The sequence below is a fragment of the Phyllostomus hastatus genome, unplaced genomic scaffold (assembly GCF_019186645.2).
Source record: "Phyllostomus hastatus isolate PE091 unplaced genomic scaffold, TTU_PhHast_1.1 phas_scaffold_585, whole genome shotgun sequence".
NCBI lineage: Eukaryota > Metazoa > Chordata > Mammalia > Chiroptera > Phyllostomidae > Phyllostomus > Phyllostomus hastatus.
The window spans coordinates 19274714-19301956 of NW_025334037.1; the positions used below are offsets into that span (position 1 = coordinate 19274714).

Here is a 27243-nt window from a genome sequence, read left to right on the forward strand (position 1 = left end):
CTCAGCCGAGGGTGCCGGGGACCCAGGGAGGTCTCCCAGTCGAGATGGAGGACTAAGAACCAGAGGACTGTCTGAGCCATGTACTTCGTTTTCCTTCCCTGAGATACGGTAGTCTGGACTGGGCAAAGGGGGAAGGAAGGAAGGACTGTGTCTGTTTGTGGGTGTTTTGGGGGGACTTTGGGATTTTTGATAAAGACATTAGGTCACTACTTTAAGTTTGTATAGCATTAAATAAACATTTCCTTTCCTTTTCACGAATCTCTGGCATTGAGAGATGTCTTTCCTCTGGCGGCGGACATAATGGACCCGGGGCCTTCTTTCAATAATAGTATATCGTTCCAGGCCCCCTTGTTCTGTTCTGTAACAGTATTCCATTATCAGATGTAGAATCACTTAGTTCCTCTCCCTTTGCATGTAAACTCCCCTTTCAAACTCCATAAAACCGCTTGATTTTTTCCTCTTGGGGAGACAGATTTGGGCCTTCTCCCTGTCTCCTTGTTTGGCTGCCTCTCGGAAACAAGCTCTTTCCTTGTTGCATACTCATCACTTTAGCGATTGGTCTTCCTGCTCATTGGGCAAATGAACTTGGGTTTGACTCCATCTGCTCCACTGGAAGTCCCACTTCCCCTCCATCACTTTAGTTCTGCATCTAGACAGAACGCCAGCAATCACACCTTAACCAGATTCTCTGCCTCTTTAGGGGTATGTCACAACTGGCCAGAGCCTTGCCTGCCTTGGCTCTGGACAGTTTTTACAAACATGTAGAGTTTGTGGCTTGGAATACAACAGAGTTATTGTGGAGTGAATATTTGTGTCCCCCCTAAACTTCGTATGTTGAAAACCAAAGCCCCATTGTGAGGGTATTAGGAGGTGGGGGGCTTTGGGGGGTGACTGGGTCATGAGGACAGAGCCTTCATGAGTAGGATCAGTGCCCTTAGTAAAGAGTGGCCAGAGAGCTCCCTTGCCCCTTCCGCCCTGTGAGGACACAGTGAGAAGATTGCAACCCGTAAAACAGGAAGCGGCTTCTCACCAGACACCAAATTTGCCAGCCGCCAAAACTGTGAGAAATAAATATTTGCTGTGTAGCCTGAACACAGGAAAACAAGACTCATCTTTGAATCCAGGTGACTCTCAGAGAGTCACGTCAGATCTCTGAACCTCAGTTTTCTGAGCTATAAAATGAAGACAATACTTACATCATAGGGTTGATGTGTCTGATGAAAACACGTACAAGCAAGACCTGGAACACAGAGTGGGTGCTTCATAAAGTGTGACTGTAACTATAAACAGTTATATATGTACTCATTCATTTGCCATTAAGCCCTGGTGAATTGATGAGGACAGTGGAGCGGGAGGATGGGTGTGTCCCTCCCTGCAATCCAAACCCTCTCCGGGCAACCTAGCAAGCCCTACACCCTAGCAGCTGGTTCACCTGTTGTTTCGCTGAGGACAGTGATACTACACAGGGAGGTCACTGCCTGCCAGGGACTTGTCTTCACTCATGTTATCATTCTAACAACCCTAAGCAGTAGGTGATGGTATTATCCCCATTTTCTGAGTCATCCAAGGGTAGGTAATTTGCCCGAGGTCCTGTGACTATTTAGTGTCAGTGCTGGAACTAAAAACAGACAGACTGGCCCCAGAGCTCAGCCTCTGGGCCACTCCCTCTTTCCACCTCCCTCCCAGCAGCTCCCAGGCTCTCCAGGGAAAGGTCACTTTCCCATTGTTCACTGGATTTCTCTTGCTGGCAGGGGACCGGCTCTAACTAGAAGTTGTTTGTGTCACAATTCAAGGGTCTGGCTATTCTGGGAAACTCGGGACACTTTTCATTTCTTTTTTTTTCAGGACAGTCTTCTCTTTATCACTCATCTGAATTAACCATTGTGCTGGTCAGGAGCTGCTGGCCCACACAGTCCTGCCTCCCTTCACAACACCCACTATTTCAAGAAAGTTTCTAAAAAAATTGCAGTCCAGCCCTTCTTGTTTTCCTTGGCAGATGTTGTCCTATGCACTTGCAGAGTAAGCACATTTTTTAAAAAACTGAAGGCTGAGAGGCAGTTTAGTGGGAGGGAGAGTGCAGGGGCTTGGGAGACGAGAGAGCTGAGTCGAAGTCCCAACAACCAGCATCGACTAGCTGTGCAACCTTGGGTGAAATAATTGCAGCTGACACTTAATCGACCACTTACTATAACATATGTTCAGGGTATCCCGGTAGTAACACTTTAGAGGGTGGGTCTGTCAGAACTTTCTGCTCACAAGCAACAGAGGTTGATACTGAGATTTTTATATGAAGGGCAATGAGATAGTTCACGGAACTGATAGCTTGAGATATTAGGTTGAGGGTGCTGAGACCAGGGCAACTTGAGGGACCCAGGCAGCTGGAAGGAAATGAGCAGCCTCTTCAGTATGGCCACTGCAGTGGTAGCCACACTCAGCAGGCTATTCTCGGGGACTGTTTTTAGCCCCTTTCCCTGCAGCCTTTACCTATAGAGGCTGGAAAAATGAAAGAGTAGCTTTGCCAGTCTCCCTTTTGGCTAGGGGTGGCCATGAGACATTTCCTGCCAGCAGATATGACCAGACAATAGCTGGAAGCTTCTCAGGATTTTACTTTCCTAACAAGAGGGACAGAAACAACTTTCCCTTCATCTCCTCCTCCTGCCTTAAACCTGTGCACTGCTGGAACTTCTGCAGTCACTTGGTGACCATGAGGGGAAGACCAAGAATGTCACAGATACACCCACTGAGACATTGCTGAGCCAACACCAGCAGGGGCCTATCTTCCGACTGTTTATGCAAGAAAATCAGACTGTCTGATCAAACGGCTCGGAGTTATCGTTTACTTACAGCCTTCCTGAGACACTCACAGCTTCAAGCAAAAAATATTTTTCACTCCAAGTATAACTCCACTCAAGACCCAAATTCCAGGAGAGACCTTGCCAACTTTTAGCTAGAGGAGGGCACACCACCTTCATTACCAGGCCCACGAACACAACACTTACAAAGGGGAAGCAATGCCCCAACTGATAATTGCAATTCTGTTATCAGAAGGGAGGGGCAACAGAGGCCAAGAGGCTAAAAAGGAAGTGCCCATCGTGGTACTTCCCATTGCTACAAATAACGGTGACACAGAGGGTCAGAGTGGTGAAGCCGTATGTACAAGGCCTCAGAGCTTGCCAGCGGCAGAGGCACCCAAAAGGACCCTTTACGACTGACTGCGCTGCAAATGTATCACATTTAAATAAAGGCCTGTGGCAAAGACATCTTATTATAAACCTAAATTTAAAAAAAATCTCAAGGTTATTCTATTCACATCATATACATGTTATTGTCGATCCAACCTTTAGTGTGTTTTTACCTTCGTCCTGTAGCTCCGGAAAAGGGTGGCTTAGTTAGCAATTGCCAGTGAACTCTTCTCACTAGTAGTTGTCTTGGTCAGGGACGTTCACGTGCAAAGAACAGAAACTTTCTCAAACTAGCTCAAGCAACACAAAAGGGCTGAGGGAGCTGTGGCTCGGAGAGACCTTCCTGCCTCCGTGGGCAGCTGCCCAGGCACACAGCCCCGGCCAGGAAAATGGGCAGGCAACGGGGATTTGTTCACGCCCCAGTGGGTCTGGGTAGAGGCAACACTATTCCTAGTCACGGAGAAACATTAAGTGAAATACATATATATGTTGCTTAGAACAGTGCCTGGCACACGGGAAGCCCTCAAGTTGTGACCACTACATTCCCTGTTGAGAAATAGCACCAGGTCCCATGTTACCTACACCAGTAGACTTTATGATTATAGCGCTACGTCCAGTATCACACCAACACATTCCCGTAAGGGCCACTGCGTCACTAGGTTAGGCTGATTGATAGTGACTAATGCATCTGTAAAACCAAAAGCCAGATCAGCAGGGGTCGATTGAGGCAGCATGAGCACTGGTTGAATGTACAGGACCAACATAACGGGGTTGGCTTGTAGCCAGTAACAGCAAGGATGGGAATGGCAGTCCCCCTGGGGAAGCTGATCACAGAGAAGCAGCTCCCCACTCCGCAATCCCAGAATCTGGATTCGAGGTTCAGCGCGCTTACCCTCTGCAGACGGCATGCTCTCCCCACCCCGCCCAGAGGCTTTGGACCCACATGGCTGCTGCTGAAAAGCAGATATGGATACCTACCAAGAAGTACTGTGGTCATGTATGTTACTCCAAAATAATATAAGCATGTGTAAATACGAAGCTTTAGTTTAAATAAATAAAACTTTTGTGGTACATACTCCTATAAGCTAGCGGCTGTGGGTGTGGTCAGTACTTCCTTGGGCAAGAAGAGTCCTGTGGAAGAAAGAGTCACACCTTCTATTCTGGCTTGGAACAGAATTAAAGATGATGTGAGGAAAGACACTGAGCCAACGGGGAACACAGAGCACCCGGGTAATGCCAGGTGAGGCTTCGTTCGGCAAGGGCGTCGACAGGAGAATGCTGGCACTGCCCCAGGTCTCTCCCTCCATTGGGCCTGTGGCGTATGCTGCCGTCCTTCTTGGCCAATGACCATACTCACACATTTGATTAGATTTTATTTTCAAAAGACATCATTCATTCCACTTTGTCTTGCAAATTACATAATCAAAGCATTTTTTTAAAAATGTGCATCAAGGAACCTCATTGTCATCTGCACAACTCAGGCTATTCTGTTGAATGCAGCCAAGATGCTAAGAATACAAATGTCATTAAGTCTACCAGATCTTGAGAATTCTTCACCAGCACCCACAAGAAAAAGGTGAAACTAGGTCTTCCTGAAAAGGGGTATCACTCTAGGAAACTGCTAGAGCTTCTGAAACATCTGTGAGCATGCTGAAAGCCCTTACAAATAAACTTCACACAGTCTGTGCCGGGTCGGCTAGGGGTCAACGGGCTGGATGTCAGCAGGGAAGACACAAGCCTGCAGACCTGCTGCTGTGCATGACGACACCTGAAGGTCTCAAACTGCAACCCCGGAGCTCTTCCCATGGCATTCGCTCAGCAGACATACACAAAGCAAGAGTATTCCCACTAAGAATCTGTAAAATAAGCACTCAATACTGTAAAGCACATGTAGCATAGAAGGTTCAGATATTTAATCTTGAACTGTGTGTGACAAAATGAAAACATACCACCGCTCCAGTGAAAAAAGGGAGGGGAACAGTTTTAACACATCATTAGTTTACGTGGTTAAGTTCTTCTGGAGAAAGACAGCAAAGCCCATGCAAAATTTAGAGGCAGAAGATTCAGATTTCAGTCACTGGTACCTCTATAAGGACAGACCTGCGGTTTCTATACCCTAGCAGCTGGAAAGCTTGCCTCCTACTCTGCCAGACACCTTCTAGTTGAGGATATAACGGTCGTTCTGATCTCTCTGCATGTTGAAGCTTGCCACCCTGACTGACAGCCACATCTGGAACATTCATCTTGCCTACGTGGGAACACAGGGCCATAAACAGAGAGGATGAGAGCATTCTCTGGGAGACTGTTGGAAAGAACCTCTCTGCCCCAATTCACCCCCACCAAGTGCCCATCACACTATTTAACTACATCCAAGGAGCGAGAGGGGAACTAGCCAATGACTGCATGGTACGTAGTCGAGCCGTCACTGCAAAGAGCAGAGGAAGAAGCACGTAACCTAGCTCACAGCACACACGCTTCACTCTTCAACTTCTTCCCTCCAATGGGCTTCCCTGCAAATAGAACTGGTCTGGAGTTGGAGTCTCTCTGTCTCTTGCTCCTATTCAAGTTGTGTAAGCTAGTTTTAGATTTTCCCAACAGGATCCAGTTGGAAAATATAAAGCTTTGGGAATGTGGCAGCAAAGGAAATAAGAAATATACAGAAACAGGGAGTTTAGGAGAATCTCTCCTGGCATCACTTTAGATAAAAAGTCTCCAGAATGCTGTGAGCAGCGGAGTCACCAGCAGAACCGTGGTCCCGGTTATACTCGTCCCACCACTCCTGTTGCACAGGTCCTTCTGGCAGCAATTGTAATGTAGCTTCTTCTCCCCGAAGTGTTCGGAGAGGTGTGTGAAATCGCAGTTAGCAAATGTCCAACACTGGTAACGTGTCTGTATCTCTGTGGGAGAGACACACAAATGGGTAAGCAAGCAAGTGGGTAAAGCTCTTTACCTGCCTTTGAACCCACCATTCTACGTCTTGGAACATGCGGAAGTGGAGACATCTGGGCAGGAATGAATGTGCCTCCGGCTGGGGTGTAAAAGGGAACAGTTAGATAATGATGCCGCTCCAACTGGAACTCTTCCATAAGACCAATCTCTCATCAGAGTCAGCAAGGCTGTGAGCAGAGGAGAGGCAACAGGTGATCGTACTGATGTTTGAAGAGATTTACCAAGATTTTTGAACACGTGCCCACACTGACCCAGCAATTCTACTTCTAGAATTTACTCTGATGGTATCTGTAAAAAACAGTTCAGATATGTGCCTCTCAAACGGCCATAACAGTACTATCTGTAACAGTAGTAAACTATAAAGCCAGCCCATTAATTAAAAAAGTGTTTGAAGAAATGATGGCAGAGCTCCATACGGTGATGTTCCGCACGGACAGTGACAGCACAGGCCTGCAGGCGCTCACGAGGAAGGGCCTGAGTCCTTTAGAAATGCAGAAAAACAGATAAATTGGACTTTATCAAAATTAAAACATTTGTGCTTCAAAGGACACTATCAAAAATACTTAAAAGGGGGGAAAGTGAATACAAATCACGTATCTGACATAAGAGTCTAATCAGACTACGTGCATAACTCAAGAACAAGAAGACAAATAACCCAATTAAAAAATGAGCAAAGGATGTGGATATTTCTCCAAAGAGGATGTACAAATGGTCAGTAAGTGCATGAAAAGATGTTCAAAATCATTAGTCATTAGAAAAATACAAATTAAAACCACAATGAGAAATTCTGGCCAAGAGAGTGGAGTAAGTAAAGCCTGTGCTTGCCTCTTCCCATGATCATATCGAAATGAAACTAAATCATAGAACAAACACGCGGAGAACCATCTGAAGACTAGCTGAATGGAGCCCCTATAACTATAGATATAAAGAAGAAGACACGCAGGAACTGGTAGGAGGGAAGGAGACAAGACACAGGCTGGTTCCATACCCGCACGAGGTGGTGGAGAATCTGGAGGGATATCTCGGCTGCAGAGGTCCCCCATGAGGACAAGGGGTCCCAGCCCCATACTAGGCCCCCCAGCCTACAGTACCAGAGCTGGAAAGAGGAGTTCCCACCACATATGGCTGTGAGGATCGCTGGGGATTCCCTCTGCTGAGGTAGAGGGCTGCTGGAAACCCAGGCGTCCTCTCAAAGGGCTGCCTGCACACAGATTCACCTGCTCCCAAACACGCACCCTGTGCTCCAGCAAAGGGCCCGCAGCTCAAAAGGTGACAGGGACATAGGGGGAAAAACTGCATTGTGTGGCTTCAGGACAAAGGCTAGAGGGGCAGTGGCCACAGCACCCTCTCCCCAGACGGCCTGCAGGTGCAGGGAGGCACCAAATCCAAATCTGCAACAACCCAGTAAACACCAGTCGCCCACCCTGGTGACTCCAGCCAGGCCTGAAGCCCGGGCTTCAGATTCCCCTGACACTTCGGTGCTTTCCGCTACCTTGTCTCCCGTTTAAACTGCCGGCTCAGTCCTCTGCTTCATCTGGTCTGCTGTCGATTCCCTGTAATGTATTCTTTGTGTCAGTTATTATATTCTTTATTTTCTGACTTTTTTTTATGGTTTTTATGTCCTTTTTTATGTTCACTATCTCTTTGCTGAAGTTGTGACTGGGTTTATCTATCTTTCCCTAAGTTCATAGAGCATCCTTACAACCAGTTTTTCCAACCCTGTACCTAGTATATTGCTTGCCTCCATTTAATTCAGTTTTTTTTTTCTGGAGTTTTCTCCTGTTCTTTCATTTGGGACATGTTTCTCTGCCTCCTCATTTTGGCTGCCTCCCTGTGTTTGGTTCTAGATGTTAGGCAGGGCTGCTACATCTCCAGGTCTTGGCACGGTGGCCTTATGCAGTTGGTGTCCTGTGTTGCCCAGTGGTGCAGTCTCCCCGGGCACCTGAGCTGGGTGTTCCAGGAAGGTCCCTTGTGTGGGCTGTATGTCCCCTTCTGTTCTGGTTGAGCCTTGATTGCTGTTGGCACATCAAAGGGTGGGGTTGGCCTCCAGGCCTCCTGGTAGTGAGGATTGGCCAGGACCACAGTGGACAAGCTGCTGCGCAGGGGGGCTGACCCCATGGATAGGGATTTGCTTTAGTAGGATCTGGTGGGTGCCAAGACCACCTTGTGGGTGTGCCCATTTATGGAGGCAAATGGGTGATACTCTCTTGTGGTCTGAAGCTAGACACTGGGTATGTTGATTCTGGGGACTCTTGGGAGGGGCTGTGGCACAGACCAAGGTCAGTCGCTGCACGTGCCCTGCCCAGGGCTACCTGGTAGGTGCTACAAAGTAATCTGTAGTTGGTAGTTGCCTGTGCAGTGCCCAGGGGCATGTGGGTAAGGCCACACTGCGAACTGAGGCCGGCTGCCTGTGAGGAACAGTTGCTGAAAAGAGGCTCAGGCAGTACACAAATTGTGGAGCAGCATCTCAGGAAGGTACCAGGCCGGGGTGGGTGGCGTTCACCAGGTCAATGCAGATTCAGATTGGTAGTGCCAGGTCTGGGGCCACTCAGCAAGAGGCACAGAGCCCCCCAAGACCAGCCACTGACTGCTTGGGCCTCATGGAACTTTGAGAATACGTACAACAAAAAAAATTTAAAAGGATGAGGAGAGTTTAAGCAACCTCTGGGACAACAACATTTGCATCCTAGGGGTACCAGAAGGAAAGAGAAAGCAAGAAATCAAAAACCTGTTTGAAGAAATAACAACTGAAAATTTCCCTAACCTGGCAAGGAAATGGACATATAAGTCCAGGAAGCACAGAGAGTCCCAAACAAGATGAACCCAATGAGGCCCACGCATAGACACAGCATAATTAAAATGCCAAAGGTTACAGACAAATAGAGAATCTTAAAAGCAGCAAGAGAAAAGCAGTTCATTACCTACAAGGGGAGTTCCTGCAAGACTGTCAGCTGGCTTCTCCACCAAAACACTTCAAACCAGAAGGGACTGGCATGAAAATATTCACAGTGATAAAGAGCAAGGGGGGAAAATTTGACAAGAAAACAACAGCCTTATGTGACACATTAGACCAGACAGATTTAATTGATATTTTTAGAGCAGTTCTAAAGTAGCAGAATATACATTATTTTCAAGTGCACACGGAAGATTTTTCAGAATAGACCACATGTTAGGCAACAACATGAGTCTCAGTAAATGTAAGAAAACTGAATTCATATCAAGCATCTTCTCCAACCACATGATATGAAACTAGAAATCAATTACAAGAAAAAAACTGAAAAATACACAAACACATGGAGGCTAAATAACATGGTACTAAACAATAAATAGGTTAACAATGGGATCAAAGAAGAAATCAAAAGACACCTTAGGACAAATTAAAATGAACACATAACAACATAAAATCTATGGGATTCATCCAAAGCAGTCCTAAGAGGGAAATTCGTATGAAAAGATGTTCAAGGTCACTAATCATGAGAGAAATGCAAATTAAAACTACAATGAGATATCACTTAACACCTGCTAGAATGGCTACCATCAATAAATCAACACACAGCAGCGTTGGTGAGGATGTGGAGAGAAGAGAACTATTGTGCACTGTTGGTGGGATAACAAACTGGTGCAGCCACCATGGAGATAGTTTGGAGGTTCCTCAATACACTAAAAATAGAACTACCTATGACTCAGCAATTCCACTTTGGGGTATTTACCCAAAGAAATACAAAACACTATTCAAAAAGATATATGCACCCCTATGCACAAAAGATAATGTGCACCCCTAGCACATTATTTGCAATAGTCAAGGTATGGGAGCAACTTAAGTGTCCATCAATAGACACTTGATAAAGAAGATATGGTACATTTATACAACGGAATATTACCCATAAATAAAAATGAAATCTTACTATTGATGACAACATGGATGGACCTAGAGGGTTTTATGCTAAGTGAAATAAGTCAGGCCAAGAAAGAGCAATACTGTATGATTTCACTGATATGTGAAACCTAAAAAACAAAACAAACACACACAACAGAAACAGACTCACAGATGCAGAGAACAAACTGATGGCTGCCAGAAGGGAGAGGGTTTGGGAGGCTGGGTGAAAAAGGTGAAGGGGTTATGCAGTACAGACTGGTCATTACAAAATAGTCATGGGGATGTAAAGTACAGTATAGGGAATATAGTCGATAATATTGTAGTAAATATGGTGCCAGGTGAGTACCAGACTTATAGGGGGATCACTCTGTAGGTGATATGAATATCTAACCACCATGCTATACACCTGAAGCTAATATGATCTTGATTGTCAACTATAATCAAAAAATTAAAAATTTTAAAAAGCACAAGAATCACTTCTCACCTAGGAAGGCCATAACCAAGAAAATGAATAACAAATGTTGGCAAGAAAGTGGAGACACTGGAACCCTCGAACATCGCTGGTGGGAAGGTGCATGGTGCAGACACACTGGAAAATCGCTGGCAGTATCTCCAAATGTTAAGAACAGAGTTACTGTAGATCTAGCAATTCCACTCCGAGGTATATATGCCCAAGAATACTGAAAACTATGTTCACACAAAAGCTTGAACACAAATGTTCATAGCAGCATTATTCAAAAACAGCTAAAAAAGTGTAAACAACCCAGATGTCCCAGATGGTAAATGGGTAAACAAAATGTGGTATATCCATACAATGAAATATTACTCAGCCATAAAAAGAATCAAGTACAGATACATGTAGTAATGGGTGACCCTTAAAAAACATTGCGCTCAGTGAAGGAAGCCAGTTGAGGAGGACCACAAAAATGTCTGACTCCATTTATGCTCAACACCCAGGACAGGCAAACCCATGAGCAGAGAAAGTAGATCAGTAGCTGCCAAGGGGCGTGGGAGGGAGGAACGGGGGATGCCTGCTAATGGGGAAGGTGTTTCCTTTTGAGGTGGTAAAGACATTCTGCAGGTAGTGGTGACAGCTGCACAAACTAGTAAATATACTCAAAAGCCACTGAACTGTATGCCTTAAAAACTGTGCATTTTCTGTTTGGTGCAGTATATCTTAATAGAAAAAATCCTACATGCAGAACTGAATGTAGAATGGGATCCACTTGTGCAAATAAAATGTCTGTGCAGGGCGAGCTGCATGAATTTCCTCTGGAAGGACTCCCAAGTAATTTCACTGTGTTACCTTCCCACAAGACTAATCTCCATTTACACATTTCTCTACGGATTTAGGTCATTTTTGAAAAAGTCACTGGAACCCTGGCTGGTGTGGCTCAATGGCCTGAGCGCTCACCTGCAAAGTGACAAGTCATCGAATGAGTTTATTTTTAAAGTATTTTAAACTTCATTTATTTTGTTTTTTTCTTTTCTAGTTTTTTTTTCTTCTTTTTTTGTATTGAATTTAACAAACAAAACAGAAAAACTCAGAGACACAAAGAACAGACTGACAGCTGTCAGAGGGCAGGGGCTCGAGGGCCAGGTGACAGAGGTGAGGGGATTATTTTAACCTTTATTTAAAAAATTATTAGACTACTCAGTAACACAGGAAAAGTTTCTAAAAGAACAAGCCATTATGGTCCTAATTTTTGCACATATAGGAACATAAAAGCCAAAAGTATATATGCCAAGTTTCTTAAAACAGGTTTTTATAATATTTAGAAAAATTGCCTAGCTCATGGTCATAAAATTAAAAAAAATATTTAGAGAAATTATGTTGTGAAAAAAATATGTTAGTGGAGAGAGATGGTTATGGTCGCCTTTCCTCCTCAGAAACAGCTGTCTGTGTGCTAAGACTGCGCACTGGGTGCTGCAGGGTACACATGTGGGAGGTATGACCCTGGCCCTGCAATTGTTTTCTCATCTTCTGTGCTGGACAGAAAAGAATTACAGATGCCTATATTCTTATTAAGGCTTGTAACTAATATATCCAATTTCATTCATGGCTTGGAACAAAACTTCTACGCATATAACTGCTGGTGTAACTGTCCCACCCTCCCCGACAGAGGAAACAGGTGTTTGGGCTGGATTTTAGTGAAGTCTGATTAAGTGGCAGAGAGGCCAGATAGCGTTCCGATGACTCTACATGCCTGCATCACCGGTATTTAATTTAAGTGTATGCTCCGAACCCGCACTAGAAAATGCTGGTGAGTAGGACGAGTTACTGCTTTACAGAACAGTAATCTGGCATTGGAACTGGGAAAAAAGCATTAAAGCTAGCAGAATTTTAATTAGGGAAGCCTAACAGCTTGGGGAGAGCAGAGAGTAACTTATTAGTAATTGCTACCAATCAGTCACTTACTATTGCCCCTCAGTGAGCCAAGCACTTTCCCTGAATTATCTTATTTGCATAACCACCTTATGAGTGGGCTTCTCACCGAAGTGGCTCTGCCTCACCCAAATAAAAGTGAGTTATGCCAGGCACTGGGATGTTAGAGGTTCTCTCTCTGCTTGGCACATCTTCCCCACTCTCTTTAAAGATTTGGCTTGAGACTACCTTCACCAAGCGCAGTGCACAACTGTCCTGGTGTGCCCTTACCAGGCCATTCCGGCAATGACCACTTGGCACTGTCGTCAGAGGCTTCTGCCTGACTCCAAATACATGACTTACCCTGCCAGGACCTGGCCGGGATGCCAGTAAGTAGAGGCTCAATTACCACCCAACACCTGTCTGCTTCTAGATTTCATCTGCTCAGCACTATCACATCCCTTTTCTACTCTAAGTGCTTCACTGGCCCCAGGACACTAGCATTTCCATTTTATAGCTGCGGCGGGGGGTGGAAGGGGTGGACACATGGCTAAAATGACTTCTCCAAGGCAGTGCCCGGCCTGTGACTCATGTGCATGATAGTGTGCCCTGCCTCGCCCAGGCTGACATCTCCAGAGCTGGAGGGGGATTTGGATGCTCTGTTAAGATCTTTCCGCCTTACTGTCAGCTCAGAACAGCTCCACTCCAGGATGTCTAGCTTAAGTTTGGGGATGTATGTTCATGAGAAGAAAAAAATAGATTTTATTCTTGAGAGTTGTTTTCGATTCAGAGCAAAACTGAGCAGAAAGTAGAGAGTTCCCAGATAGCTCCCTGACGCCCCCACCCCAAACCACCTCCCGCACTGTGGGCATCCCACACCAGGACGGTACGTTGCTTTCCAGCTAATGAGCCGACACGGACTCGTCCTCGTCACCCCAAGTCCGTGCTTATGCTTGGGTTCACTCTGGGAGTTGCACACTCTAAAGCGTTGGCCAAATCTATGACACATCCTACCATTATGGGACCACACAGAGCAGTTTCACTGCCCCCCAAATCCCAGGCTCCACCAAAACACCCTTCCCTTTTTCCGGCTACCCCTTGGCAACCACTGACTTTCCAATTGTCTCCTTAGTTTCACTTTTTCCAAAATGTCATATTGTTGGAATGATGCGGATGTAGCCTTTTAGGTTGGTTTCTCTTATTTAAGTGTATATTTAAGTCTCCTTCCTGCCTTTTTATGGCTTGATAACTCATTTCCTTTTGGTCTGGATGCACCACAGTTTATCTATCCTTTTCCTTACTGAAGGGCGTGACATCTCAGTTGCTTTCCCGTTTTGGCAATTATAAATAAAACTTGTAAATGCCCGTGTGCAGGCTGTTGTGGGCATATACGTTTTCAACTCCTCTGAGTAAATACTAAGGAACACAATCGCTGACTCCTATGGTAACAGTACATTTAGTTTTTTGAAGGCCTGTACCATTTTCTATTTTCACGAGCAATAAATGAGAGCTCCTATTGGTGCACACTCTTGTCAGTCTTTGACGTCAGTGATTTTGGACACTGGCCACTCTGATCAGTGTGGCCAATTATTTACATCCAGCATTTTAGAAAGCTTAAAAATTCATGATAAGATGAGTAAGTTCTGGGGCTCTAGCGCACAGCATGGTGACTACAGCGAATAATACTGCATTGTATACTAGAAATTTGGTAAGAGAATAGATCTTCAATGTCCTCATCACACACAAAAGTTAACTGTATAAGGTGATGGATGTGTTAATTAGGTTGATTGTGGTAATCATTTCATAATGTATACCAAATCACCATGTACATCATAAACATACATGATTTTTACTTCAATAAAATTGGAAAAAATTTTTTTTTAAGTCTAACAATTAGAATAAGAAACAATAGGATTTGAGAGCTGGAAAAAAAGACTTTGACTCTAGTCTACTTCCCTCTTTCCCTGTCCTCCCCACCTCTACCACCAACACACACATTTTATAAATAAAAAACAGAGGCAGAAAGAATTCACTGGTGGCAGGACTGAGATTAGAGCTCAGAGCTCCAAACTGGTAATCCTGTACTTATTCCACACATAATAATGCCTCTATTCTCTCATTTGCAAATTACACTTTGTGAAGTGGGGGGTCCAAGATGCAGACCATCAAGGTTAAACACCAGGGTTCTGTGCTTATTCATTACTATTTTACCCTCTTTGTCCCTATGTTCCTCTTCCTCTCCCTCTTTTCCTTCCTCTTCTTAAAACAGTCCCTTTAGCGTATTTTGCAGTGCTGGTTTGATGAAGGTGTATTCTTTTAAACTTCTTTTGTCTGGAAAGCTTCTGTTTATTTCACCTTTCATTTAAATTGAGAGCCTTGCTGGGTATAGTAGTCTTGGTTGCAGGCCTTTCCTTTTCACTACTTGGAATATTTCTTGCCATTCCATTCTGGCTTGCAGTGTTTCTGTTGAGAAGTCAGCTGCTAGCCTTATCAGGGCTCCTGTGTATGTTACTTCCTGTTTCTTCCTTGCTGCCTTTAAGATTCTTTCTTTGTCTTTGAATTTTGCCATTTTATTTATGATCTCTCTTGGAGTGGGCTTCTTTGGGTTCCTCTCAGATCCTGGTGTCTACTCTCTCAGCTCTCTCCCCACAGCTTCCATCCCATCTCTCCTCAAGCATCTCTAGCCTACTCTGTCCCAGCCTTTGCTGGAGCCCAGCGTAAGTGCCTGCAAATGAAAATTTGTGTGTTGGCTCTTTAAATGGCTCTTGGCATCTCCAGCCGTCATCTTTGGCAGAGAGCAACCCTGCTGCTTTTCACCACTGCTTGTTATCTGTGTATTTTGGGCTCTGGTGCTCTGGGCTGGGGATCCCAGCTTAGGGTTTAGATCTCACACTTCTCAGGCTGATCCAACTGGTTGCTGAATTATCCCTTGGGCGTTGCCACCTGTGGGCACCCAGCCAGTCTTTTCGAGTCTCCACCGCACTCCTCACCAGACAGGCTGTGCAGAAGTTAATTCTTCTGTCTGTCTGAGATTATAACGCTTCTCTCTCACTATTGTTCAGTTGTTTGTTCCAGGTGATTTCTCCACAATTTAATTGTAATTCCAGATTAGTCCTGGGAGGAGGTTAGTGTGGCTTCCATTCACTCCTCCTCCATCTTAGGAAATCCAAAAGTCCTCAAAGAGTCTTTTTATTTTCATCTCTTAGCAATGCAAGTCTGGGTTTTTCCTTGTACGTTACCTAACTAAGGACACCTGGAAATAGCCATTCCTCACCAGGATCATTTCCACATCCAGCAAGAACACAGGGCCTGCCTTTGCTGGTTTCTTTTCTCCATTCACCATTTCCTAAATCCTATTTTAATAGGGTTTATGGAGGTAGAGATTCCAGAGTCTTGACCATTGTGGAAAATGTGGTTTTATAGGACTTGTCAATGTTAGCGGTCTCCCACCCTGTGTCTGAGAGTGCCCCACTTTCTGAAGCCACCAAACATTGGTACCTGCTTTTGTCATACTTAGGAACATTCTTCCCCTTTTACATTTCTGACAGCTGAACAGGCCTCTATCATAATTTTGTCTCCTTCTTCGTCTTTGCATCCCTAGCTCTTAGCTCAGACTCTGACACATGGGTACTCTTCAAAGACTGGGAGGCAGCCAGCATTGCAGTTAATAAGCATTGGAAGAGATGGATTCCCACATTCAGATCCCAGGTTGGTTACTTGACTTTAGTCTATTCTTAATCTGAGCCTCAGTTTCCCCATTTATCAAACGAGAATAAAATACTACCCTAAGTGGTAGGTGAGAGGCATTAAATTAAAAATATACGGGAGCTTCCAGGCTAGGTGGCAGTATAGGCAGACATGGCTCCCCTCTTTGCAAAACCACATCAAAATTACAACTAAAATATAGAACAACCAACTCAGAAACATCAGAAATCAAGCTGAATGGAAGTCTGACAACTATGGAGTTAAAGAAACCACACCCATCCAGACTGGTAGGAGGGGCACAGATGCAGAACAAGCTGGTCCCACACCCATGTGTGGTGGATAAAAATTCGGGGGGATATCTCAAGAGTGAGGAGTCCCAGTCCCACACCATGCCCCGCCAGCCCAGGGTTCCAGTGCCAGGAAGATAAGTACCCACAACTTCTGATGGCAAAAACCAGCAGGGAATGAGTCTGTGGAAGAAACTGCTGGAGCCCCAAGCAGTTCCTCTTAAAAAACCCATGCACAGACTCACCTACTCAGAATCAAACCCTCTGAGCTCCACTGCTGTGGTGGCAGCTGGAAGAGCACCAGTGGGCATACAGGGAAGAAATGAAGTGTGGCAAATTACTAATTTGGCAAAGGAAATAGACATGGAAATCCAGGAAGCCCAGAATCCCAATCAAGATGGACCCGAAGAGGACCACACAAAGCCACACTGTAATTAAAATGCAAAGGGTTAAAGATTAAGAGAGAATCTTACAAGCAGCAAGAGAAAAGCAGAGAGTTATCTACAAAGGAGTTCCCATAAGACTATCAGCTGATTTCTCAAAAGAAATCTTGCAGGCAAGAAGAGGCTGGCAAGAAGTATTCAAAGTGATGAAAAGCAAGGACCTACAACCAAGATTACACTATCCAGCAAAGCTATCATTTAGAATGGAAGGGCAGATAAAGCATTTCCCAGACAAGGGAAAACTAAAGGAATTCATCATCACCAAGCTCTTACAGGAAATGTTATAGGAACATATTTAATAAAAAGAGGAAGATCAAAACTATGAACATTAAAATGACAACAAGCTCACAAGTATCAACAACTGAATCTAAAAAATAAAAACAAAAACAAACTAAGCAAACAACAGGAACAGAATCATAGACATGGGGATCACTTGGAGCGTTATCAGTTGGGAGGGTGTTGAGGGGTGAAATGGGGAAATGGTGCAGGGATCAAGAAGCATAACTATAGGAACAAAAAGATGGGGATGTTGAGAATACTATAGGAAAGACAGAAGCCAAAGAACTTGCACATATGACCCATGAACATGAACTAGGGGGCAGACTGCTGGATGGAAGGAGGGTATCAGGTGGAGGAGGGCAAAGGGAAAAAAAGTTGTGACAACTGTAACAGTATAATCAATAAAATATACTTAAAAATAAAAATATAGGAAAGTACTTAGTGCAACATGCAACTGATGCTATTCAACGGTAGCTATTACTTGTTGAATACGAGGGGCATGAGGGGCAGAGGGGCACAGTCCTTTTTCCCAGGCTCTCATCACCCCTTTATACTTAGGAGAGGGAAGTGGGAGGCACTTACCGCCAAAGAGGGAAAGACAGGCATCGAAGTTCGGCGTGCAGTTGGAGATACGAGTACATATCCCACCTGGGTTGATGCAGTTGTAGCACTGCAGACTATAACCTAGAATCAGGAAGAAAACCCATGAGACTCTGGGAGACCAGCACTGCCTTGCCCTCCTGGCTGCAGGAGAAAGCCCACCGCCTGCATGATGATGGGACAGAGGTCGGCAGCACTCCACTCCCACACAAACCTGCACCAGGTAGGCTTCTCCAAGCTCAAACTATAGTTCCAGCAGCATTTTTAAGACCCTGATGCAAATACAAAGGAAATTTCCAGCCTTGGCTGGTGTGGCTCAGTGGATTGAGCACAGGCCTGCAAACCAAAGGGTCGTTGGTTCCATTCCCAGTCAGGGCACATGCCTGGGTTACGGGCGAGGTCCCCAGTAGGGGGTGAGTAAGAGGTAACCACACACTGATATTTCTCTTCCTCTCTCCCTCCCTTCCCCACTCTCCATCCCCACTCTCTAAAACGAAATAAATAAACTCTTTAAAGAAACCCTCACACTTCCTAAAAAAAAAAAAGGAAAAGGAATTTCCATATTTAAAAATCATGGAACTATTTCAATGAATCACATCAAGTGGCAGCAATTAATCTGCACTGTTGCGATATAGTAAAAGGAAACTATCAAGAGAATAAGCTAACGAAATCTATTAAATGCCTTCCAAGCAACACATATGCTCTATGAAACCACATTCTTATGGACTAATAATCAGTATTTGGCAGTTGCTATCTATCTGTGTAAGAAGACATTTCCAAAGACGAAATACATAAAATCTCAGTACAGATTGGCATTAACAAATGGAGAAGACTTGCAACCAGTCTGAGGATAGGGAACACTAATTTTGAATCCCAGGTAAGTAAAATGTTATTCTCCCCAAAAGAATAACTAATTATTCATAATTATTTAAATTGTATTTATTTGTAATTCAGGTCTACTAATTCTTCCCATTAGTAGATCTGAATTATAAATAATTGTGCTCAATCATATTTCAAATTTTGTCAATTAAAAATTTATAGAAATGTGTTTTCTTGTTATTTATATAAAAGCTTACATAATATCCTGGGTTTTGTCTCTTGGCCTGCAAAGCCTCAAATATTTACTCTCTGGCCTCTACAGGACACGTCTGGTGATGTCTGGGGTAAGGTGTCATCACAGAGGCTGCTCCGTGCTGAGGGACTGACCTGTCACCAGGAGCATGCATAATCAAGGGAGAGATAGCAGCTGGACACCTTAAACCCAGACAGGTGGGACAGCCAGGCATCAGCAGTGACACTGAACAGGAGAGTCAGGGTCCATCTGATGCCAACTGCCTCTGGTTCTCTAACTGGAAAATGAATTCTGCCCCCATCCACGTTCTCACGCCTCATCTTTGCTAGCTAGACTCTGGGCTTTGCTGGATCATTCCCCCTTCTCCATTTTATATCAACAGTGACGAGAAAAAGACAGGTCATATTTCACATCTGTTTCGGGGAGAGGCAGAGAGATGTAAGAGTTGCGAGACAATTTTCCTGATTCATGTGGACACATTCTTTCCTAATTAGAGATGACCTTCTTCCTGCCGCATGCCGTCCGATGGCATGTAACGTAAGGAACATGTGCCATGCCGAGGCAGGGCTCCACTAGCCCCCTCTGCCTCTCCTCCCCAGTGTCAGTGCTCGTCACGCCTGCGGGAGAGGGGAGCCACAATGAGAAGGGACAAGATGCAATTTTTCTATTCTCTTCCCTGCATCAGATGTGTGTACACGTTTAAGAGCAAAGAATGTAAGAGGGAGGTATCGTTCCAGCTTGGCTACTTGTGAGGGCCACTCAAAAAGGCTGCCCATGGCAGTGAATTTTCTCCTGGCTAGAGCCAGAGTCATCTGGCTTTATACAGACAGAGGAGCCAGAGCTCACACCTGGAAATTCAGTGGGGCAGACATGTTCAGCATCAACACATTCGTGCAGTGTTCAGATACCTGTGTACCTATGAGTGAAGCTCTTCATCTTCACAGGGCTGTTATAAGAGGTAGGCTCAATGATCTCCACTGTCATTTTCCAAGAGAAAACTGAGACCGACATGTTAATTAACTTGTCTGAAGTCACACAGCTACTGAGTAGGAGGGCCAGGACTCAAACCCAGGTTGCTAGTTCTGTCTCCCAAGTTTGGTTTAGCCAGGACGTTTTTCTAATTGTCCTGAGTGGGAAAGAGAAGGAGACAGTACAACAAAAGGAAACCCAGGTCAGGGACAAGCAGTAAGTCAGCAGTCAACTGTTCGATATTCTTGCTACTAGGCCAGGGCCGAAGGATCTGCTTCTGATGCCAACTCTCGAGGAGGGGAGGGGCCGGTCCCAGAACAGCTGATGGCCCCAAACCCACACCTGCTCCATACACGGACTGCTGGAAACTGGGCACGACCAGAGTATTTGAACCACAGAAAATACACTGGTTAGAACTCAGACACCACATTATATAGTGGTGTACCAAAGGGAAACCAAGCTACAAACCTGCCCGGGCTAGAATTAGCAGAGGTGGGGAGGGAGGGGAGTCGGGACTTCTCTTTTTCTCTGAAATGGAGAGCGTATTCAAATGTAAACTTGGACTAGTTTCTTCTTTGCTGCAGCTTCCTCAACGATAGAAGCTGGAAGGATCGAGTGAGATTTGGCTGGGCACAGTCCCTCGTGCATAACAGGCATCAATAAATGGAAGCCCCTAAAGCTACTTATGTGCAAGGCATGCTCCAACCTGGCAGGTAGCCTTTTGGTTGTTCACTGCATTGCTACTTCTTTCTTTGTACCCCCTCACCCCACAAAATGGCAGTACCAACATAACACAGGTGGAAAGTGACATTTGATCCTTACAACGAAGCAAATCAAGTCACACAGGTGTCCTGGTGTTACAGAGGTTAACGTGCAGGAGTATACAGATGCCTCCAGGAGCCAGGGAGGGGTGGCCCAGTGGTGAAGGAGTTAAAAGCAGATGCTCTGGTGCCAGACTGTTTGGGTTCAAATTCTGGCTTTGCCACTTCCCTAGGATATTTTACAAGTTATTTAATCTCCATGGGCCCCAATCTTGTCACTTGTAAAATGGTGATAAAAATAGTGCCTAATCCATAGGGTTGACATGAGGATTAAATGAGTAAATACCTGTGAAATGTTCAGAGTAGTGATCAGGGCATAAACGGTATAAGCATTAGCTGCTCCTGCTATTACAGCATCACCATCCCTATTGTGACGCAGGAGAAGCATCAGGGCAGGAGGACTGAGGTGAGCACTCTAGAGATGGTATCCCCAGCAGCTTGTGGCGAGAGGGGCGAAACTTTAGCGGCTGAGTGTACGCCCCTCTGCCCCACCCCCCAAGGGAGCAGCACTGTAACCCAGAAGAGCTGTAACTCAGGAAGGCACTCCACTGAGGGCAAGGCTGTAACATAGGAAGGGCTTGTCACACAACCTTGGACGTGTAACACTGGAAGGCAAGAGACCAAAGCCAGGCTGAGGCCAGTGACTTCAGCTCAGCTTCTCTGAGGCCTAAGAAAGAGGAAGCACATGGCCAAGGGTGCCTAGATGGTCCTGACCCACGTCCCCCTGGACCACTCACCTGAGTGGTAGAGGACGGACAGGACAAGCAGGAGCCCGAGCAGGATGAATCCTTTGCTTCCCATTGTTTACAGGATCTGGAAGGAAGACACACGAAGAACCGTCATGAACCAACCACTGACTGACCACTGACCGGTGATCTCAGGAACCAAGAATCAGAAGGCCTAGGGAGCTTCAGGAGACACGGGGAAGGAGCTAGCAGACTAAGAAAACAGGAAATCTGCCAGGCTGGGGTGCCATCACCGAGGGGTGCTCTCGGGTGGGGCAGCACTTGGTCTCTCCTCCTGCCCCCAGACCTCAGCTTACTAAAGAAATGCTGTTGATCCTGGTGAGACGGGCAGCTATGGGGAGTCCCGAGCACTGAGGGCCCAGAGGCGGGGCTACCTGGGCCCCGCCCTAGCTCTCACCCCTAATGGCCCCTCTCTCTGTGCAGTGGGGACAACGGCCATTCCTGTTCTGCTGTAATTACACCCTAAGCCATTGGCTGGGCCAGAGCCTAGTGAAGGCCACTTCTCCAGGCCATGCCACTTAAGGGCATCCGAGCAAACAAGTGACTCTGGAGGGCACCAACACGCAGGCATCCAGCAGCAGAACAGAAGCACTGACTCGGCATGCCTGTAAGCTCTGGCTCCCCACCTTGGCAAGAATGATGGACATGCCTTGGTTCACCCTGGGGAAGGAAAAGGGGTTCCAGGTAACTCTGATGACTAGTCCGCATTACGTTCGTACCTAGGTGTGCAGGAGTGAGCATGGTGTGGAAGCGCTAAAATGCCTCAAACCCTCCTTTTGTCTGCTAAGCAAGTCAAGACGCCGGGAGGCTTTAAATTGTCTGTGGATGAAAAGAGGGCCACATACCAGGCCGACAAGCTCAGCGGAAGCCAGCACAGCGGCCTTACATAGAGCAGTCTGAACATAAAACTTCGTAACCGAAAGCAGGTCTCAGCAGGTAGTCACATTCTAGGGTGCAGCTTCCTTGACAAAGGTCAGTCTTTACCTTAAGGAGCCTGTCTTCTTGCTGTTGGTGTTTTTTTCTTTTTTGTAAACGTATCTTTGGAATTTCAGAGGAATTCACAGTAATCTCCTTTTCCAGGCCCCTCAGGGCACACCTACCACACCGGAGCACAGAGCACAGAACCCTCGTTGTTACCTTGTTCCCTGAACACCATCTCTCCGTGCCGTAAATACAAACTATGCGGAACCCAATGTAAAAGAAGGGCGTCTCTCCATTTTCCTCTTTATCCAGTCTCAGAGGTGTCCCCACTGCCTCCCTCATCTACCACCAATGAATCTCATGTGACCGCCTTTACGTCTCCTTTGATTCCTACGTGTAAAATAAGCCATGAAACTGCCATTCTCTGGAGCCTTTTCTCAAACCATTGAGATTTTGCTTCCTGACAATTGTTCTCAGTTTGGCTCAAATTTATAAAAATTCCCTAGAGGTCTGGTCATTTGTTACATCATGTCTAAACCATGCATTTAGTAACAGGTCTAGGAAATCTCTCCCCCCCACCCTTACTTCCCTGAGCCCATACTGAAACAAGGAGACAACCACCTCTCTCCACCCAGGGCTCCCCATTCCATTGAGTCCCACAGGCCAGGGGCAGACAAATGGGGCTCTTGGTGGGTGACGCCCCATCCTCCTCCAGATTAGGAACATCATCTCTCACAACTTCAAAGGTCATCTGATGCTCAGGAATTGGCTGACGAAGGCCAGGGAAAGGTTCAGAAAGGGCAGAATCTGACTAAGTGATTAGGGGTCTCTTCTCCTTTTAAAGGCCCATGTGATTATACTGTGCCCATTGTCACTGAATGCCAGCTTGCAGGCAAGACCACCTTTCTGTATCAGCTTCCATTTTGTTAGCAAATACTATAGCCAGTTGTTTGGCTCCCTGCTATTGATGTTACCTGTATTTAATCCTCATACAATGCTGCAAAATGTTTAAAGATTTTATTTATTTATTTTTAGAGAGGGGGAGGGAGGGAGAGAGGGAGGGAAACATCAATGTGTGGTCGCCTCTTGTGCGCCCCCTCCTGGGGACTTGGCCCCAGGCCAGGCATGTACCCTAGACTTGCAATGGAACCCTCAGCCCTTTGGTTCTCAGGCTGGCACTCAATCAATCCAGTGAACCACATTGTGCCAGGGCACAATGCTGCCAAGTTTAATCTCCACCTCCATTTATAAGGGAACTGAGGGTTGAGGAGGGGGACTAATTTACACAAGTGTTGGAAGGTAGAATAAAAATTGTCTTTCTTTCCCTAAGGTGTCCAGGTATCTGTGAATACAGGCAACTTTCCATTTCAAGTGACTTTGTAGATGACTTTAAGCTTCAGAGAGATGTGAAAACAGAAGAGGCAAGAGATTCAGAGTGAGACTGACATCACCAACTGCTGATTTTGAAGACAGAGAAAGGGGGCCAGCTGAGGCAAACAGGGGGCCTGCTTAGAAGCTAAAAACACCCTCGACCGATGCTCAGCCAGGAAACGGGACTTCAGCCCTCCCGTCGCCAGCGCTATAATTGTGCGGACAACCCGAAAGAGGGAAGGAAACGGATTCTCCCACAGATCCTCCAGAAAGGACAATGGCCGTGAGGCCGTGGCAGCTGTCTCAGTTACAGAACTGTAAGAGTAATACTCTTGAGTCATGTTAAGCAATAGAAAACTAATATACCAACCTCAGAAGTGGTTGGTGTATTACAACATTTAAACCCAGGGCTGAGTTCTTCAACCATAGTTAAGCTCTCTGGTGGGGAGACTTCTTGTGCATTCAGGTTCTGAAATAAATTTGCTATAAGCGGAGGCCACCAGAGAAGAGAATTTACATTGGGAGATTCACAGATGCCCATGAGTAAAGTTACTGCTCCTGGGAGCCTGGGGCCTGAAAACTGATGAACAGTAAGGCTAGAAGTGTCCTCAAAGATACAACCCGAAGTTGTTATTTTAGAGGAAAATAATGGCGGCCCCCCAGGGTGGGGATGGGGGAGAAAGTTACCTTTCCCAAGGCAACAGGTTAGTTGCAAAGCCACATGGCGTGGATCGCACATCTGTTCACCAGGGTTTGGTAACTCCCAAGTACCGGTAGCTTAGCACTATCTGGTGACTAGTAGTGCCAAGGGCTTGCAGGTTTGCCTCATCGCCTCATAATACACTGCCTGCTGCAGCAGGGCTGGCCTAAACAAAGATCAGTTATTGGTTCACCAAGGTAACTGCAACATCAGCAGGGAGAGACAAACAGAAAACCACATACATCACAGTGAACAGCCCCTCCCACTTTGAGATTCCACTGCCCCACCACCTGAGACCTCCCTAAACCACAGAAATCTGCAGCTTCCCTTGGCCGCCTCGGAAAATCCGATTCCCACAGGGTCTGTCATCACAGGGAGTGTACTCACTGCCCTGCCCTTGGAGGTTGTAACGGCAGAGCCAACTGTTTAATGAAGACAATTCACAAAGCTCTGGGGCACAGGCAAAAAAAAAAAAGTCTTCTCCTGGTGGAAACTTCAAGCAGCTCGGGGTCTGGGTTTATCTGTGGCAGTCTGGCTGAGGTCCTTCAAAAATTTGCAATGCAATCTTTTTTTAAGAGTTTGTAGTTGGAACTGTCAAAGATGAATTCCATTAAAGACCTGCTCTCCTCAGCCTAAAATCCATTTTATTTGGGCTTTTGGCTTCTGAGCCACTTGGCCTAATGGGATGTTTTCTTACAGGAAAGTTCAGCAAACAGTCTCTTGTTTCTACTTCAAAATTTACAGAAGCCACAAATCTTAGGCGTGATGGGTCCACAGTGAGGCAACCTATCTCCTTTGGGATCACACATTTCCCAGCATACTGGGAAACGCCGCCACCTCCCTCAGTCCACATTCTGAGTCTGTGTGCCCGCTTTAGAGAACTGGGGGTGAACTGTCCCCAGTGGGGAACATGAAGAAGGTGGATCACAAGGGTACCCCAAATATTAACAGCCACTGTTTGGTCTCCACATAGCAGGTGTCAAACCGAACCCTTTCCATGATTTTTCTCATGTAGTCCTTATAACTCCCAAGGAAGGAAGCTCTACGATTTTACTGATAAAAAAAAATGACATCAAATAGTTCACTCAGGGCTCAGTGTGAGCTTGGGCATGGACAGAAAAGGTTTTGAAATACATTTTAATAGAATTAAACAAACAAATAAGGGGGAATCATTAAGTCTCAGAGTTTCATATTGTTTTTGTTTCCCATAACACAGCAGAAGACACCACGAAGTGCCCACTGCCTGGGTTTTAAAGGTCTTAATCTAGCTCTGGCCATGGGTTTTTTTTATCAACCTAGGCCAACAGCCTGGGCAGGGGTGAGGCCAACAGAAAAAGCCATTTCATTTTGACTGACAAGATGCATATGTGTCAGATGTGAGAACTGGAATATGTGTGTTAACACATTTCCAGGGTCCTTGAAGAGGCTGCTTCTCCTTAAACCATTCAAATCACTATTTAACATTTTTTTCCAACCCCGCTGTCAGACTCTATGAAGGGCACAGCCCAAGCCGGCCCAAGAAAACAAAACCTCACACCAAACTTGGACTTAAAAGGTCTGTGTTTCACCTCTGCTTTGTTATTCAAGTTCAAAATTTAGACCTCTGAACAGAAGAATGTCCTTGACCATTTGAGGGTGGCGTTAATAACCTCTCACGGCGCGGTATCTTTTCCCTAAATTGCCAAGAGCTTCCCTTCCATGGTCAGGGTTCCAGGAAAATATTCCCGAGGGAATGGAGGGCAAGGCCCGCGGAATCTGGGGTGCCCGCTCTCCCCTTTTTCTTTGTTGTAAACAAGGTAAAGATAAGGTAAGTCAGAGTTCTATCGGGCTCTTTGGATAGCTTAAAGCGTGCGACCGGGGGCCTCAGGTGTGGGGGAAAGGCAGGGTGTCGGGAGGACACCCCAGCCCAGGGGTTTGGGAAAGGGATGGGGTCGTCCCCAGGGCACGAAGGCCAGCTCAAGTGGGGAGTGGGAACGGGGAGGAGGCAAGAGGGAGGGTTCGGGTCTCCGGAGGCCGGTGCCCAGCTGCCCGCCGACACACGCGCCTGCGGAGGTCCGCAGCCGGGGCAGATTCGCAGCGCAATCTGGCCCTGGGCTTGGCCTTACCTCTTGGCGTACTCCGAGTCCGACTTCCCTGGAGACGCGGTCTGGGCGGATCTGCGGTATTTATAGCCTGGGAACGGGAGCACTCAGCCTCCTCTCGCTCGCACCTCCCCCACCCCCGGCCCCGCCCCCCGCCCCGCCCCCGCCCCCGCCCAGCGCGCAGCAGGCCCGGAGTCCGGGTCACGAGTACTTTCAGAGCCGGCTCCTGGCGGTCACTGCAAGCGTCCCTTTACCCTGGTCTGGGAGCAGCCTCTGCGCGTCAGGGGAGGTAGGCTCCTAACCCAGGTTCAGAAAAGATCCATGGCTAGGGCTAGATTAAGACCTTTAAAATCCAGGCGCCGGAGGTTGGTGTTGTCATCCCGTTTGTTACGAAAACAGAAAAAAACATGGAACTCCAAGACATAGGATTTCCTTTTTTGTTTTAGTATTTTAAAATTAAACATTAAAATATATTTAAAAAATTTTTTATGCCCGCGCTAAGCTTGCTGTGGGCCCGGGTGTCGGGTTTCTCCTGCCCTGCTGTGGCCTGGGGCTCCTTTCTGCCCTTAGGCTCTGGAGCCCCTCAGTGTCTTTCCGTCACTGCCGTCCAAACCTTGGGTCTTGTTTGGAACCAAGATAAAACTCCGCAGAACACCATTTAGGACGTTATTTCTATGTGAAAATGTAATTTTCGCAATTACCCCGCTCCCTGACCAGGGCAATTTAAGTTTTTATCACTTGCGAAGACTCTCCCACCCACTGCAGAACTGGCTTTAAGAGCACCATGGGGAGAGTAAGGGAAAAAAGGTACAAGTCTCTGACCTCTGTTGGAGACCGTGAGACACTTTCTGAGGATCAGGGTGAGAAAATACTGC

At 46.2% G+C, this 27243-nt stretch overlaps 1 protein-coding gene across 1 annotated transcript; it reads right to left on the reverse strand.

Annotated features, from left to right (window-relative positions):
* Positions 1-4542: 4542 nt before the first annotated feature.
* Positions 4543-26508, reverse strand: CD59 (CD59 molecule (CD59 blood group)). Its single transcript, XM_045825810.1, has 4 exons — positions 26393-26508; positions 21287-21362; positions 17670-17771; positions 4543-6079 (listed from the first exon to the last, which is right to left on the reverse strand). Exons 2-4 carry the CDS (start codon positions 21348-21350, stop codon positions 5880-5882), a joined length of 366 nt encoding a protein of 121 aa, XP_045681766.1. The 5' UTR covers positions 21351-21362; positions 26393-26508; the 3' UTR covers positions 4543-5879.
* Positions 26509-27243: the final 735 nt, after the last annotated feature.

Bases quoted from the DNA above. Each gene is read 5' to 3' on its own strand.
- CD59 (XM_045825810.1), bottom strand. From the start codon at position 21,350: ATGGGAAGCAAAGGATTCATCCTGCTCGGGCTCCTGCTTGTCCTGTCC. The intron at 17,772-21,286 runs GTGAGTGGTCCA...TCCTGATTCTAG, and splicing joins GTCCGTCCTCTACCACTCAG to GTTATAGTCTGCAGTGCTAC. The intron at 6,080-17,669 runs GTAAGTGCCTCC...TCTCTCCCACAG, and splicing joins CTGTCTTTCCCTCTTTGGCG to AGATACAGACACGTTACCAG.